A 17,173-nucleotide genomic window follows, 5' to 3' on the forward strand; every position below is an offset into this window, starting at 1 on the left:
CTTCAAGGACAGCCCCTCCCCAGCCCCACACTCCCTAACCCCTTCTCTAGGGCGTGTCCATTTTCTGACATACAATTTATTTTATGTCATGCGTAATGTATATGTGTCTCTCTCAAATGTCATGCAGCCCGTGCGGTGTCTCACACCTGTACTTTGGGAGGCCGAGGCAGAAGAATCACTTGAGCCCAGGAGTGGAGACCAGCCTGGGCAACATAGCAAGACCCCGTCTCTCTGTATTTTAAAAAAGGAAATAAATAATAAATAAAATAAAATGTCCCTTCCCGGAGCCGCGAACGTTGCCTTGTTCCCTGCCGCATCCTCAGCGCCTTGGACAGCGCCAGAGTCGCGAGGCCTCCGGCAGGCCCGGCTCCCCAGCTGCGCACGTGTGCACAGGCTTAGCGCACGCACTGCGGCATCCGGGAATGGCAAACACATGGGCATCTATTTATACCTGAAGACACCAAAATGCATTCACTTCTTTTAAAATCAGAAGAAACCGGGGGGAACGGTGCGGCCAGGGGATACTGGCAAGTCCCGGAGACCGCGTCGTCGTGCGCGAAGCCCCAGGTCGTGTCCCCCGCGGGAAGGGCCCGGGAGGGCGCCGGGCTCGGGCTTCCCTCCCGCCCGCGAGGCCCCGGGCGCGGCGCCGCTTTAAGGTTCGGGGCCGGCGCGGATGCGGAGGCTGCGGCCGTGACGTCAGCGCCCCGCCCCGGGTGATGCTGCAGCAGCGGGGACCGCGGCCGGGCAGGCAGCAGCCAGCGGGGACAGGGATGCCCGCCGTCTCCACCCACAGGTACCGCCGTCGCCCCCGCGCCCTCCGCCCGCTCCCCGGCCCGGTGCCTGCCGGAGCGCCGCGCCCTGAGCCCCGGGATAGTCAGGGCGCCGGGTTCGGGACCCGAGGCCGGCACGGAGACCTTTGTTCCTCGTGGAAGTCTCGTAAATGGCAGAGTCCACGGAGCCCCCCCGTCTCGCCCCTCCGAGGGCAGGAGCCTCGGGCCCGGGGGTTGGGTGCCGGCCAGGTGGCAGGTGCTCTAGTCCTTGCTGGCGAGGGGAGGAGACCCTGGCCTTGGCCCCGGCACGGGGTGCGCTCCTCAAGCCCGAGGCCTGGTCCCTGGTCACAGGGCAGTTGTCATCCGCTTCCGGCTCACCTTCTGCGTGGGGCTGACCCCTCTCCCTGACCAGGGGCCTGGCAGTGCCCCTCAGCATCCCAGGGTTACTTAGCGAGGCCACCTAGGGCTCTCCTTTCCCGAGTCGGCGCCAAGGGGAACGCACTGAGGTGGAAGCCGGTCAGCTTCTTCTGCCCTCGACAACGAGCAACTTCTCAGATTATTTCTAGAGTTCCTGCCATGCATCTTTCTCAGCTCTTCTAGGGAAGCAGAGTTAGGGGCGGAGGACGCCAAATTTAGGCTGCACCTGGCCTGGGTTTTGGGGAAAAGGTGGCCCTAGAGTAGGGATCAAGCTGCCAGAGATGGAAAGTGGGAAACGCCACAATTCAGAAACTAGCCTATTCCATGCACCTTCCCAAGTCCCTAGAGCCCCTTCCTGGTCCGGGAGGACCTCCGTGAAGAATTCTGAGGGTCGGTAGAAACAATCATGAGGGGCCGGTGTGGTGGCTCATGCCTTTAATACCAGTAATTTGGGAGGCCCAGTCAGGCTGATCATCTGAGGTCAGGAGTTCGAGACCATCCTGGAAAACATGGCGAAACCCCATCTCTACTGAAAATACAAAATTAGCCTGGCATGGTGGCAGGCACTTGTAATCCCAGCTACTTGAGAGGTCGAGGCAGGAGAATTGCTTGAACCCGGGAGGTAGAGGTTGCAGTGAGCTGAGATCGTGCCATGGCACTCCAGCCTGGGCGACAGAGTAAGACTCCATCTCAAATAAATAACAAGTAAATAAGTGTGAGGAAGGGAGGTGGCCCCAGGTGAGAATGGGTGGGAGCCCATTTTCATAAAGAGAAGAAAGAAATGAGGAAATATTTTCTATCATAGTAGAATCGTTGTAAGCATTCAAACTACATGAACATGGATTACATTAATAATCATTTGCCGCTTAAACTTCCCATAATGTAGTTTGAGGGATGTGTTACTTTAAACATCCTATGTACTCTGGAAGCACAGTGGGCCCCTGTATAACCTTTGGGGGTCCAGAGAGATAAGTGCATTTCCTTTTGACTGAGTAAATGGTCAGATGGTGCCATAAAGACGGTCTGGTGAATGTTTGTATTTGTGTATTAAAATCACATTTCATGATCTTAAATTCCACTCTCACGCATTTTTATGGGACATTCAAAAATGAATTTTTTTTTTTTTTTTTTTTTGAGACGGAGTTTCGCTCCTGTTATCCAGACTGGAGTGCAATGGCACGATCTCAGCTCACCGCAACCTCCGCCTCCTGGGTTTAGGCAATTCTCCTGCCTCAGACTCCTGAGTAGCTGGGATTACAGGCATGCACCACCATGCCCAGCTAATTTTTTTATATTTTTAGTAGAGACGGGGTTTCACCTTGTTGACCAGGATGGTCTCAATCCCTTGACCTCGTGATCCACCCGCTTCAGTTTCCCAAAGTGCTGGGATTCCAGGCTTGAGCCACCACGCCCAGCCTGAATTTTTTTTTTAATTAAACAGAGTCTTGCTCTGTCACCCAGGCTGGAGTGCAGTGGTACTATCTAGTCTCACTGCAACCTCTGCCTCCCAGGTTCAAGTGATTCTCCTGCTTCAGCCTCCTGAGTAGCTGGGATTACAGGTATGTGCCACCACACCTGGATAATTTTTGTATTTTTAAAAGAGACGGGGTTTCTCCATATTGGCAAGGCTGGTCTCAAACTCCTGACCTCAGGTGAGCCACCCACCTCGACCTCCACTCCCAGCCAGAAGAATTTTAGAAATTAATTTCTGAGGCTAGGTACAGTGGCTCACATCTGTAATCCCAGCACTTCGGTAGGCCTAGACAGGCAGATCGCCTGAGGTTGGGAGTTCAAGACCAGCCTGACCAACATGGAGAAAACTGTCTCTGCTAAAAATACAAAATTAGCTGGGCGTGGTAGCAGGCGCCTATAATTCCAGCTACTGGGAAGGCTGAGGCAGGAGAATCACTTGAACCCAGGAGGCAGAGGTTGCAGTGAGCCAAGACCGTGCCATTGCACTCCAGCCTGGGAAACAAGAGTGAAACTCTGTCTCAAATAAATAAATAAGTAAATTAAATAAATAAAATTCTTCTTAGAATAAACATTTGTGAACAACTTTTACTAAATGTAGTTTTAATAAAAATGATAATGCTCATCCCCAGATTTGAAGATCAATCCTTAGTAAAGACTTTTTCCGAGCCAGGATTAAACTAGGTTTAATTCTGCTTCTGATGCTAGAGAGAAGTTCACTGATGTGTGAGGCCCTCACTTCTGCCAGGGCAGGGTGCAGTGGGGCTGGCAGAGGTGATGGGAGACCTGTCCCATTACATAGTCCACTTTAAATAAGATCCAAGAAGCTCCTCTTTTCAAAAATACAGCCCAGGGGCTGGGTGTGGTGGCTCACCCCTGTAATTCCAACACTTTGGGAAGCCAGTGCAGGTGGATCGCTTGAGCCCAGGAGTTTGAGACCAGCCTGGGTAACATGGCAAAACCCCATCTCTACAAAAAAAGAATTATAAAAATACAAAAATTAGCCTGGTATGGTGGCGTGCAGCTGTAGTTCCGGCTATTCGGAAGGCTGAGATGAGAGGATCACCTGACGTCTCAGGGAAGTGGAGGCTGCACTGAGCCATGATGACTGCACTCCAGCCTGGCTGGGCTAGACAGAGGGAGACTCTGTCTGTCTGTCTGTCTCTGTCTCTCTCTGTTTGTTTCTCTCTCTACACACAGAAACATACACACACACTCTCTCTCTCTTCCATATGCTGTTTAAAGCTGAAATTTTTTCAAACCGGGTCACAGTTCTTCATTCCAAATTTATTTATTTGTTTGTTTATTTTTGAGATGGAGTCTCACTCTGTCACCAGGCTGGAGTGCAGTGGCGTGATCTTGGCTCACTGCAACCTCCACCCCGGAGTTCAAGCGACTTTCCTGCCTCAGCCTCCTGAGTAGCTGGGACTATGGGTGTGCGCCACCACAGCTGGCTAATTTTTGTATTTTTAATAGAGGCAGGGTTTCACCATGTTGGCCAGGATGGTCTCAATCTCTTGACCTCGTGATCCACCCTCCTCAGCCTCCCAGAGGGCTGGGATTACAGGCATGAGCCACCACACCGGGCTCATTCCAAATTTAAAGGGAAGGTTTCTAATGCATTTAAGTTCACATTATGGGTTAAAATGCTGCTTAGAAAGAGCAGGAGATATCCCTGTGTGCCTGAAGGTGGGGAGAGGCTGGGAAGAGAGACGGAAAGGAAGTTAGCCACTGGGGCAAATGTGGGACTGTGACCTTCAGGTCAAGTCCAATCCAACTCTCCACCTCACCTGTGTGGGGTCTCACCTCCGACTCTGAAGGAGACTGTCTTACACAGTGCTGGAACTGGTGCTGTTTCTGTGTTTTCGATGAATGAAGCTCCAGGGGATACTAACTCCTACTTGGGTTTTTGTAAGGAAGACCTGCCAATCAGCAGATTTTACCATGCAGAAGTGCTTGAGCTAGGCCAGTGAGGAACATACATAAGCTTAGCTTTTTAATCATGTTTATCTTGATTTACTCCTCGATGAATTCTATTTCAAATGAAGTATTACTTGTCTACATAGTTCTTAGGTTCATCTGTTCTCTTCCTATGGGAAAGCATGGTCTTTTCCAAGGCCGCAGGACAAGTCATTTATAGAAGTGACAGGAGACTGTCTCTGCTGTGTCACTCCCTGTCACCTTGGAATAAAATCCATCTCTTAACAAGGCTTCCAGGCCCCCCATGATTAGCTAAGACCTTTCTGAGGGCCTCATCTCTCACCCTGCCCCCACTGTGCCCGACAGCTGTTACTCATATCTCTTTTACCCAATGATTCCACCAACCAGAAAGGGCCTTTCCTCACTTTTTCACCTAACTCGAGGGCAAGAATGGTGTCTTTCTTTTATCTCTATTACCTCAGTGTCTTGGTACTCAATACTCAGCTGAATTCAAGGCTGGGCAGGTGGGTGGGTGGATGAGTGCATGTTTGGAAGGGTAGATAGATGGGCAAATGGAAAGATGGATAGAGGAGTGGGTGGAAAATAGGCAGGTGGATGTACAGATGCTTGTTTGGATAGACAGATGAATAGATGAATGGAAGAGAGGATGTGTGGAAGGATGGATGGGCAGATGACTGAGTGGAAGAATGGGTGAATGGATGGGTGGGTGGATGAATGGGTAGATGGATGGGTGGATGGATGCGTGAATGGGTGGGTAAATGGATATATGGATGGGTGGGTGAGTGGATGGGTGGATGAGTGGATGGATAGGTGGGTGAGTGGATGGATGGATGGATGGATAGATGGATGGATGGTAGATGGATGGATGGATGGATGGATGAGTGGGTGGGTAGATGGATGCATGGATGAATGGTTGGGTGGGTTGATAGGTGCATGGATGAATGGGTGGGTGAGTGGATGGATACATGGACGGCTGGGTGAGTGGATGGGTGGATGAGTAGATAGGTGGTTGAGTGGGTGGATGGATGGATGAGTGGGTCAATAGGTGTATAGATGGATGGGTGGGTGGGTGGATGGGTGAGTGGGTGGGTGGATGGATGGATGGGTGGGTGAGTGAATGGATACATGGATGGATGGGTGAGTGGATGGGTAGATGGCTGGGTGAGTGGATGGATAGATGGGTGGATGGATAGATGGATGGATGGATGGATGGATGGATGAGTGTATGAGTGAGTGGATGGATGGGTGAGTAGGTGGATGGGTGAATGGATGAGTGGGTGGATGGATGGATGGGTGAGTGGGTGGTTGGATGGATGGGTGAGTGGGTGGGTGGGTGGATGGGTGGATGGGTAGGTGGGTGGGTGAGTCAATAGGTACATGGATGGCTGGGTGGGTGTGTGGGTGGATGGTGGATGAGTGGGTGGATGGATGGGTGGGCGGGTGGGTAGATGGATGGATGGATGAGTCATTGGATTAACACAGTGTTCTTCATCCTACTGGAATGTCTCTAGATCCAGTCATTTTCACCATCAGTGCCTTCCAAAGAGAAGAAAGACAATCTCTGAGTGGGTAGAGGGGTGGAAGAATTTTTGGACACAAATCTGGAGTGAGGAATTTCAGAGTGATCCATAAATAATTTATCATCTAGTGATAGTGTGATGGAAAGTGGTATGATAAGTTAATGTCAGAAAGAGCCTTACTTTTGAAGCTTAAAACTAATTTTGAGAGAAAGTCTGTGATATTTATCTTGGTCAATGACAAGTGTCATCATCAGAAATCAATGTTGGGAAAGTTGCCCCAATTTTGGGGCCTGTGTCTCAGGAAGGACTTCAAAGGGAACTTATTCTGTTGCTTTTTTGTGGAGTGGGTGGGGTGGGCTGTGTCTGAAAGAATCCTGAACTCTCCCTCTGTTATTTTGGTATCTGTTTATTTCCCTCTGATCTGAGCAGTTTTCCTCTCCCTCTGTTTAAAAATTGGACATTGGCTAAAACACACAAGCTAACATACTAGAATCCATTCTATTAATATTAATAATCTAGATTGCCTGTCATGGTGGTTCAAGCCTGTAATCCCAGCGTTTTGGGAGGCTGAGGCTGGTGATCCGGAGGTCAGGAGTTCGAGACCAGCCTGGCCAACATGTTGAAACCCCGTCTATACTAAAAATACAAAAAATTAGCTGGGCGTGTTGGCACGTGCCTGTAATCCCAGCTACTCGGAGAATGAGGCAGGAGAATCGCTTGAAACCAGGAGGCAGAGGTTGTAGTGAGACGAGATCACGCCACTGCACTCCAGCCGGGGTGACAGAGAGAGACTCTGTCTCAATAATAATAATAATATAACAATCTAGATTATAGTCAGTTGGAGGCTTTGGAGCTGGTGCCTAAGTGGTGCAGATTGCAAACCCCAGTGGGGCAGAGTACGGAGAGGAGGGGAATAGAGGGATGTCTATCTGTGAAGGCCTTGAACTTGCTCCTTCCCTACCTAGGTCATAGACATTGCGAAAATGCTTAAAAAGTAAGTTGAGGCTGGGGACTGGGGATCTGTTTTTCAGTTCTCCCTGGTTCTGTCCCTCTGCATTCCCGTGTTGTCTGTGCCTACAGGATTCCAGAGTTTGGCTTATTTCTCTAAAGAGAGCATTTTCAAACACTGTCAACGTCTCAGTTCTCCCGACTGGACTAAAACTCACTCTTCAGTGGGTACTGAAGAGAAGGGGCTCGTGTTAAGCCCGTTCAGCTGCCTTTGGGGAGGGTCCCCTGGCCTGCCACGAAGGAGGAACACAAGCTTTAGGAAGGGGAGGGGGCTGGCTGTGACTCTATCTGGTGACACAGGAGCTGTCCCCCAACCGCGAGGGAGCACTCAGGGTCCTGGAGGTGGTTCCTAGCAATGTCGGGTCTCTCGTCCTCTCTGGTCCCCTGAGACCTTCAGGGATGGGCAAAATTAGCCCTGGAAATGGGCCACAGGTCCTAAAATAGCCTGGTGTCCTTGGAGGCCTGAGAGGAGCTGAGAGGCACTCACTTCCTCAGGACAGTCCTGACCAAGCCTCTGTCTGGGAGAGGGTCCTTTGAGTTTGGGGTGGGGACCTGCAGGGTGGGGTTCTCTCTCTGAGTAGGGAAGGCACTGGGCTTTGGCCTCCTGGGGCAGAGGAACTGCAGATGGGCAGAGGCCCAGAGCATCACCCATGAGCAGTGGGCTCTGCTTTGGGGGCCGGTGTTTGGCTGTAAATTCTGCACTCACGTGTTCCCACGGAAAAGGGTGAGGGCTGCCTGGAGTTGGGGGAGGACTGCCCCGGAGAAAGTAACTGTGGCCACCGGGGCTTTCCTCACAGGGACGCCCACCAGCCCTCCCCACGATGATCCCCACAGCCAGCAGCACCCCACCGGGAGACGCCCTCTTCCCCAGCGTGGCCCCGAAGGACTTCTGGAGGTCCCAGGTCACGGGCTACTCGGGGTCCGTGACGCGACACCTCAGTCACCGGGCCAACAACTTCAAACGACACCCCAAGAGGAGGAAGTGTGTTCGGCCCTCCCCACCCCCGCCCCCCAACACCCCATGCCCGCTTGAGCTAGTGGACTTTGGGGACCTCCATCCCCAGAGGTCCTTCCGGGAGCTGCTCTTCAACGGCTGCATCCTCTTCGGCATCGAGTTCAGCTACGCCATGGAGACTGCATACGTGACCCCGGTGCTCCTGCAGATGGGCCTGCCCGACCAGCTCTACAGCCTGGTGTGGTTCATCAGCCCCATCCTCGGTGAGCCCCGGCTCCACCCTGACGATGGTGGAGGGCCTCTGGAAACCTCTGGAAGCTCATTGCAGCAGCTTGAGGGTCCTGATAGGACCAGGAAGAATCAGGAGTTAAGTTCCCCTCATTAGTCTGGGGCTGTGGGGAAACAGGGAGGGCCGGTCATATCCCAGATTTTAAGTTTCTCATGGAAACCAGACAATGGAACAGGGACTTAGCAGCCCCCAGGGACTGGTACCGTCTCATGCCAGCTCTCCTAATCAGAGGATCCGAGCCATGATGCTGCTGTCCTGTGGGCCTGGGAGTTGGTGGAAATTTCTTGGATTCCCAAGGAAAGCTGTGGCCGCTTAGGGCCTTAGGGTCGCAAGTGGAGGATTCAAGGAGACGCCGAGCGATTCCAAGAGTCTGCTCAGCTTTGGTTTTCAAGTTCAGGGTTTGGTCACTGATTGTTTCACCGTCTAATTCTTTTGATGCACTGGGGGCGTTTGAGAGCTGCCACTGCAGGAATATGGAGGCTGATTCAAGGTCCTCGTTTGCCATGGGGACCCTGGCAATGACCACTGGCCTGCTCTGTTTCAGGATTCCTACTGCAGCCTCTGTTGGGTGCTTGGAGTGACCGGTGTACCTCAAGGTTTGGAAGGAGACGCCCTTTCATTCTTGTCCTGGCTATAGGTCTGTTGTTTTGGCATGGAAATAAAATGGAGAGGAAAATAAAAAGGTCCCAACTGCTTCCTTTTAGGAACATTTAAAAGAATGTTGACCGGATGGGGGTGTTGGCTCACACCTGTAATCCCAGCACTTGGGGAAGCTGAGGCAGGCGGATCACCTGAGGTCAGGAGTTTGAGACCAGCCTAACATGGAGAAACCCCATCTCTACTAAAAGATACAAAATTAGCCAGGCATGGTGGTGCATACCTGTAATCCCAGCTACTCAGGAGCCTAAAGCAGGAGAATCGCTTGAACCTGGGAGGTGGAGGTTGTAGTGAGCCCAGATTGCACCACTGCACTCCAGCCTGGGCAACAAGAGCAAAACTCCATCACACACACACACACACACACACGCACACACACAGAACGTTGACCAAAGCACTTACCCAGATAGCCCTGGGCCTCGCCCTGGTGTGAGGCAGGGAGTGTCCCACAACTTGGCCTGAGTTAACTATAAGAATAGATCACTTTGATTATTTTTTTAAATGAGTTGATAAAGTTAATCTCATTTCTTCTCTGCTTGATGGAATAAAAAACCCCATCCAAGTGCAAAACATGTGGTGAGTCTGCAGGCAGCTTTTCCACTGGGCTCTGCTTGGGGTTTAAGTTCTAAAAATTCTTGGGTCTTAAAGATTCTGGATGTAAGCCGTGAGCTGGTGGGGACAGAGCTGGTCTGCGTTTCCTGGGCATGACTTTGTGTCTCTGTGTCCAGGGGCACTGCTGGGCCTTTCGCTCTTGCTGAATGGCCGGGACATTGGCATCGCCCTGGCCGACGTGACCGGCAACCACAAGTGGGGCCTGCTGCTGACCGTGTGCGGGGTGGTGCTCATGGACTTCAGCGCCGACTCGGCGGACAACCCCAGCCACGCCTACATGATGGATGTGTGCAGCCCTGCGGACCAGGACCGAGGCCTCAACATCCACGCCCTCCTGGCAGGTGAGTCCGCAGGGCTGCAGGCTTCAGATATGTGGCTTTCAGGGCCCTTCCTCACTCCCTGATTTGACAAAGAAGCTGGCAGAATTCCAATATACAGAGAAACACTAAATGATTGAAAACATATCTCACATAACACATATCACCCACAACCCATGCTGTTGACACATCAGCAACAATTATAGATCTACACAGTTGTAGATCTATAAATCCAGTTGGTTTTTTTTTTGAGACGGAGTCTCTCTCTGTAGCCCAGGCTGGAGTGCAGTGGTGCGATCTCAACTCACTGCAACCTCTGCCTCCCGAGTTCAAGCAATTTCTCCTGCCTTAGCCTCCCGAGTAGCTGGGACTACAGGCACATGCCACCACACCATGGCTAATTTTTTTGTGTTTTTAGTAGAGACGGGGTTTCATCTGCCTACCTCAGCCTCCCAAAGTGCTGGGAAATACAGGCGTGAGACATCGCGCCCGCCCAGCCATCCAAATGTTTATAAACATGGATTCTCATTGTTTGAGGTTGTTATGTTCTACAAAGTCACCACAAACACTGAATTAGCAAATGCCGAATTTTGCTCCTAGGAAATTACGGCGTTAGGTTCCTGTGAGCCTCCAGTCACAATGCTTTCATCAACTCATCAACACATAACCTTGCTGTATGCATTTCTGTTTAAAACCCCTTATTTCAGCCAGGCGCGGTGGCTCATGCCTGTAATCCCAGCACTTTGGGAGGCCGAGGCGGGTGGATCACGAGGTCAAGAGATCAAGACTATCTTGGTCAACATGGTGAAACCCCATCTCTACTAACAATACAAAAAATTAGCTGGGCATGGTGGAGCATGCCTGTAATCCCAGCGACTCGGGAGGCTGAGGCAGGAGAACTGCCTGAACCCAGGAGGTGGAGGTTGTGGTGAGCCGAGATCGTGCCATTGCACTCCAGCCTGGGTAATGAGCGAAACTCTGTCTCAAAAAAAAAAAAAACCCTTATTTCATCTATGCCTTTGGCTGATTGACATTGAACTGACGGCTGACAGCACTGCAACTCAAGCCTGAACGAAGCTTCACTGTCACACACATTTTCTGTGCAAGGCACATCTGGCCTTCTTACGCTTGGGAACATCAGACAGCTTGGGGGCCATTTAAACAGTGAAACACCAACAGAAAACACAAAAATGTAAAAAAAAGGTGGCACTAAATAGACCACACAAAAAACTCGTTTCAGCCAGGCGCAGTGACTCACACCTATAATCCCAGCACTTTGGCAGGCCGAGGCAGGTGGATCACCTGAGGTTGGGAGTTCCAGACCAGCCTGACCAACATGGAGAAACCCCATCTCTACTAAAAATACAAAAAATTAGCCAGGCCTGGTGGCGGGAGCCTGTAATCCCAGCTACTCAAGAGGCTGAGGCAGAAGAATCACTTGAATCTGGAAGGCAGAAGTTGCAGTGAGGCAAGATTGTGCCATTGCACTCCAACTAGGGTAACAAGAGCAAAACTCTGTCTCAAAAAGGAAAAGAAAAGAAAATCTGTGTTTAGTATGAGCGCAGAGACGAGAAAGCAGAGCTCAGCGCTGCGGGGCCTCAGCTGGACCATCCGCCCTTAGGAAGTGCAGGCGTTGTGCTGTTCTGTGCAAATCCTCGAATGACTATGAGGGCACCAGTGCAGGAATTCAGTATCATGCTTAGTTATGAATGTATTGTCTGCAAATCAATACTGGTTGGGTGCGGTGGTTCATGCCTATAATCGGTACACGTTGGGAGGCTAAGCCGGGAGGATTGCTTGAGTTCAGAAGGTTGAAACCAGCCTGAGTGAACAGTGAGACCCCATCTCTAAAATAAATAAATAAATAAATAAATGTAGCTTTTAAAATATAAAATATTTGCTTTGTTACAGAATAAAATGGAAGAAAAAAAATCCATTTAAAATAGCAATTGGGGCCAGGTATGGTGTCTCATGCCTGTAATCCCAGCACTTTGGGAGGTAGAGGTAGGTAGATCACTTGAGGTCAGGAGTTCGAGACCAGCCTAGCCAACATGGCGAAATCCCATCTGTACTAAAAATACAAAAATTAGCCAGGCGTGTGGCGTGCTCCTGTAATCCTAGCTACTTGGGAGGCTGAGGCAGGAGAATCGCTTGAACCCAAGAGGTGGAGGTTGCAGTGAGCCAGGATTGAGCCACTGTACTCCAGCCTGAGCCACAGAGTGAGACTCCATCTCAAAATAAATGAATTTAAAAATAAAATAAAATAACAAAATAGCAGTTGGCTGGGCTGAAGGTAGTGAGTTATCTCAACTGATCTCTCACAGTCAGTTACAGATGGAATTCCTTCCTCTACTGTTTCTCCAGCTCTCACTGCTGCACTTGACATGTCTTGAAAAAGACATGCATATATCAATTGAAACAATGTTTAAAAATCAAGGGGAAAGGGCCAGGCGCGGTGGCTCATGCCTGTAATCCCAGCAAGCACTTTGGGAGACCAAGGTGGACAGATCACGAGGTCAGGTGATCAAGACCAGCCTGGCCAACATGGTGAAATCTCGTCTCTACTAAAAATACAAAAGTTATCTGGGCATGGTGTCATGCCCCTGTAATCCCAGCTACTCGGGAGGCTGAGGCAGGAGAATTGCTTGAACCTGGGAGGCGGAGGTTGCAGTGAGCCAAGATCACTCCACTACACTCTAGCCTGGAGACAGAGCGAGACTCTGTCTCAAAAAAAAAAAAAAACAAATTAAGGGAAAGTCTTCATGAGACACACACATAGGGCCTGAATGAAGAGGCTGAGTCTTGGGTGGTTCTCAGGAGCTGAAATTCCATGTTACACAAATGGCTCGGCCTCCCCAAGCCTCCCTTGCAGCTCCCGGAAAATGCTGCCACTTTTCTGTTTCCACCTGTGAGCTGCTGGGAGCAAGGGGACTTCCAAAGGGGCCGGGTGAGTGCTGGGCTTGGCAGAGAGGAAGAGGGACATCAGTTTTTACCTTACACCTGTCTGTGAGAAGGCACCACTTTGATCATTCAAGAAAATTAGTTAATGAAGTTCATCTGAAATCTGACCTTGAATAAGGGTCACAATAGCAATGGTGTCTTTCAGGAGGGGAGGAGGGAAGGTAATCAGGATCGTGAGCATGGGAAGTCAAGAATAATACAACGCACGAGGGTAGTGGGGAGGCAGAAAGACTCTAAGTCTAGAAGAACAGAGGCAGAGAAGGGACGGGACTGGGCCTTCTTTTTTCATTTTTCAGACAGAGTTTTGCTCTTGTCACCCAAGCTGGAGTGCAATGGCGTGATCTCAATTCACTGCAACCTCCACCTCCTAGGTTCAAGTGATTCTCCTGCCTCAGCCTCCCGAGTAGCTGGGATTACAAGCACGTGCCATCACGCCCGGCTAATTTTTTTTTTTTGTATTTTTAGTAGAGATGGGGTTTCACCATGTTGGTCAGGCTGGTCTCGAGCTCCTGACCTCAGGTGATCCCCACCCCCTTGTCCTCCCAAAGTGCTGGGATTAGAGGCATGAGCCACTGTGCCTGGCCTAGGACTGGGGCTTTTAAATGGACATGCATGTGAAATGAAAAGGCCCATCTGGGACTAATGAAGGAAGTTCTACAGTAAAACCACGGCATAGTCATGCCGTCCTTAGGTATGCATGGAAGGCTGGGCTGGGCATGTCTGAAGCCCAGGCCTGCCCATAGAAGTTCTTATTTGAAAGGTAAACCCCTAATGTGGTCAAGTCTTCCCCAGACCAAAAATCACATACTGGTAACAGGCAGGTTCTTCCTCAGCAGCAGCGGTAAACCAAGAGAACCCTCCTGTCCTCTCGATACTGGACTAACTCCAAATGTAGCTGAACTCACAATACAAGATAAAACAGCAGATCCCTGATGGAGTGGGTGTCATGAACGTGCAGCTGGCTGGGGTGGTGCCCCTGTGGCTTCCCTGGCTCTAGCCATTGAAGCATAGAGCCGGGCTGGAGGAAGCCACACCATTTGGAGGTAAATCTGCCCACTGCTGTTAGCTGGGCCCCCACGGAATCGCTCACAGTTTCCTGCCATGCTTCAAGGCCAGGCTGGGCCGGCCGGTGCCCTGAGGCGTGGAGCCAGAACAGAGCAGGAACAGCAGTGATCCGGTCCCTGCTTTTCTGCTGTCTGCCAATGGCTCAGGTGTCGGAGAGCTTGGTGGAGGCAGGCTCCATCTGGTCCGCATAAGGGGTGACTCTCCTCATAGTGTCCCAGGCATGGGGCAAACAGCCACAGGCACTCATGCAGTCATCTGTATGTGAGCGATGGGGTTGGGCCTGAGCTAGAGGGGGCTTCGGAGGGAGGATGTACCCACTGTCAACATTTGCTCCAGGGACTTGAAAGGTTATAGGGAGTGGAACAAGTAGGAAGTGGAAGGGGCTGTGGGCAGGTAGCTGGTTGCTGCGCTGCTGCCGGGGGTCCTGCCAGGAAGGGCCTTGCAGGTGGCCGTGTAGGACAGGACTGGGATGTCCCCAGAGGGCCTGCCCTGGGAGTCCCGTCCCTTCTTGTTGGTGTTTAGGTGGGACAGACTGTGCCCAGGTCCCTGGAATGGCCTTGGCTATGTTCATGTCCTTCTAAGAAATGGGGCCACCACGCTTGGGGCTTCTCCTCCCGCAGATGGGAACTCACACCCGGTCTCTCCCTCCAGGTCTCGGAGGAGGCTTCGGCTACGTGGTTGGTGGAATCCACTGGGATAAAACTGGCTTCGGGAAAGCCCTGGGGGGGCAGCTCCGTGTCATTTACCTCTTCACTGCGGTCACCCTGAGCATCACCACCGTTCTGACCCTGGTCAGCATTCCTGAGAGGCCACTGCGACCGCTGGGCGAGAAGCGGGCAGCTATGAAGAGCCCCAGCCTCCCGCTGCCCCCGTCCCCACCTGTCCTGCCAGAGGAAGGCCCCAGCGACACCCTCCCGGTGCACGAGGCCACCAACTTCTCCAGCCCCATTTCCCCTCCCAGCCCCCTCACGCCCAAGTACGGCAGTTTCATCAGCAGGGACAGCTCCCTGACGGGCATCAGCGAGTTCGCCTCATCCTTCGGCACAGCCAACATTGACAGCGTCCTCATTGACTGCTTCACAGGTGGCCACGACAGCTACCTCATCCCTGGCAGCGTCCCCAGGCCGCCCATCAGCGTCAGCTTCCCCCGAGTCCCTGACGGCTTCTACCGCCAGGACCGTGGGCTTCTGGAGGGCAGAGAGTGTGTCCTGAGCTCTGGCTCCGACGGGGACATTCTGAGGGTGGGCTCCTTGGACACTTCCAAGCCGAGGTCATCGGGGATTCTGAAGAGACCCCAGACCTTAGCCATCCCAGATGCGACTGGAGGAGGGGGGCCCGAAACTAGCAGGAGAAGGAACGTGACCTTCAGTCAGCAGGTAACAGCAAATGTTGGGGGAGGGGCAAGGATCAAGGGCAGCTTACAGTCCCCCTGGTCAGGTACATGACGAAGAGGAAGAGTCCATCCAGGAAGAAGTTCCCAGCCATCGTGGGGTGTTGTCAAGTGCTTTGGCCTAAAGAGCAAAGCCTTAGAGACCAGAAGTGGTGGCTCATGCTCATAGTCCCGGCACTTTAGGAGGCTGAGGTGGGAGGAGCCATTGAGCTCAGGACTTTGAAACTAGTCTGGGCAACATGGTGAAACCCTGTCTCTACTAAAAACATAAAAATTAGCTGGGCATGGTGGGGCATATGAGTGGTCCCAACTACTCTGGAGGCTGAGGCAGGAGGATGGCTTGAGCCCAGGAGGTTGAAGCTATAGGAAGCCATGATTGTACCACTGCAGTCCAGCCTGGGTGACAGAGCAAGACCCTGTCTCCAAAAAAAAGACAAGCCTCAGAGACATTACATCTTCACTTGCACGTCGGTGAACAAGTTCTAGGCCTGAGACCACAATGAGTGAGTGAGTTCAGGGCGTCTGTTAGGTATCAGCTCGTTTAACACCCTGGCCGGGAGTGACAGTGACTTTTTTTTTTTTTAGATGGAGTTTTGCTCTTGTTGCCCTGGCTGGAGTGCAATGGCGTGATCTTGGCTCACCATGACCTCTGCCTCCCAGATTCAAACAATTCTCCTGCCTCAGCCTCCCGAGTAGCTGGGATTAGAGGCATGCACCGCTGCGCCAGCTAATGTTTTATTTTTGATAGAGATGGGGTTTCTCCATGTTGGTCAGGCTTGTCATGAACTCCTGACCTGAGGTGATCTGCCCGCCTTGGCCTCCCAAAGTGCTGGGATTATAGGCGTGAGCCACCGTGCCCAGCCTTATAATTCTTTTAAACACTTATGTTTGCCCAAAGAATTCAGGCTGGGCCTGTCCCGCTAGTGAGTTTCCTGTAGACATTGCATGTACCCCACTTGTTTCTAGTATTTTTCCCTAGATGTCCAGGCTCTGGTCCATTTTAGCCATGGGAATCCTGTGCCAATACATCCAAGTCTTCATTGACAGTGGAAACAAGATGTGAAACCTGCAGCTGTGTCTGGGATCATCCCTCCTGGTGCCTGACATCTGGTAACTCCCAGAGGCTGTAAAAACAGGAATTTCCAGGGCAGTGCCTTCTTCTGTGAAGGCCAAGAACCTTCCGGAAAGCTGTTTCAGTTGTATTTTCTATACATCAGATGCGCTGCGAGGCCACCGACTAATCTGTGGGGTTTCATGAGATTTTAGAATCCATGCTTTTTTTTTTTTTGAGACAGAGTGTTGCTCTGTTACCCAAGCTGGAGTGCAGTGGTGCCATCTCGGCTCACTGCATCCTCTGAGTCCCAGGTTCAGGCGATTCTCCTGCCTCAGCCTCCTGAGTAGCTGGGACTACAGGCACCTGCCACCATGCCTGGCTAATTTTATATTTTTATTAGAATATAAACCGGTTTCACCGTGTTGGCCAGGCAGGTCTTGAACTCCTGATCTCAGGCGATCTACTGCCTTGGCCTCCCAAAGTGTTGGGATTACAGGCGTCAGCCACCATGCCCGGCTGTTTTTTTTAGTATTTTTGTCTTGTTTTAGTTTTTACTTTTTTTTGTAAATATAGAGATGTGCTCTTACCATATTGCCCAGGCTGGTCTTGAGCTCCTGGGCTCAAGCGATCCACTTGCCTCGGCCTCCCAAAGTGCTGGAATTACAGGTGTGAGCCACCGAGCCCGGCCTTGTTTGGTTTTGTTTTGAGACAGGGTCTCACTCTGTCGCCCAGGCTGGAGTGTGGGGT

The 17,173-nt window shown here is 51.5% G+C and overlaps 1 protein-coding gene across 3 annotated transcripts in view; it reads left to right on the top strand.

Moving 5' to 3' along the window:
* The first annotated feature begins 721 nt into the window (after nt 1-721).
* Nucleotides 722-17,173, top strand: part of SLC45A1 (solute carrier family 45 member 1) — a 30,101-nt gene continuing 13,649 nt past the window's right edge. Inside the window, exons 1-5 of one of the 3 annotated variants that reach the window (XM_002750244.7) lie at nt 722-793; nt 7,924-8,344; nt 8,915-9,007; nt 9,756-9,980; nt 14,634-15,358. In XM_002750244.7, the coding sequence (XP_002750290.3) occupies nt 7,948-8,344; nt 8,915-9,007; nt 9,756-9,980; nt 14,634-15,358 (1,440 nt within the window). In that variant the 5' untranslated portion in view covers nt 722-793; nt 7,924-7,947. The remainder of the gene's footprint in view (nt 794-7,923; nt 8,345-8,914; nt 9,008-9,755; nt 9,981-14,633; nt 15,359-17,173) is intronic. The other 2 variants (XM_078330309.1, XM_035307601.3) reach the window with 2 other exon arrangements.

This window comes from Callithrix jacchus, chromosome 7 (assembly GCF_049354715.1).
Source record: "Callithrix jacchus isolate 240 chromosome 7, calJac240_pri, whole genome shotgun sequence".
NCBI classification, from domain to species: Eukaryota; Metazoa; Chordata; class Mammalia; order Primates; family Cebidae; genus Callithrix; species Callithrix jacchus.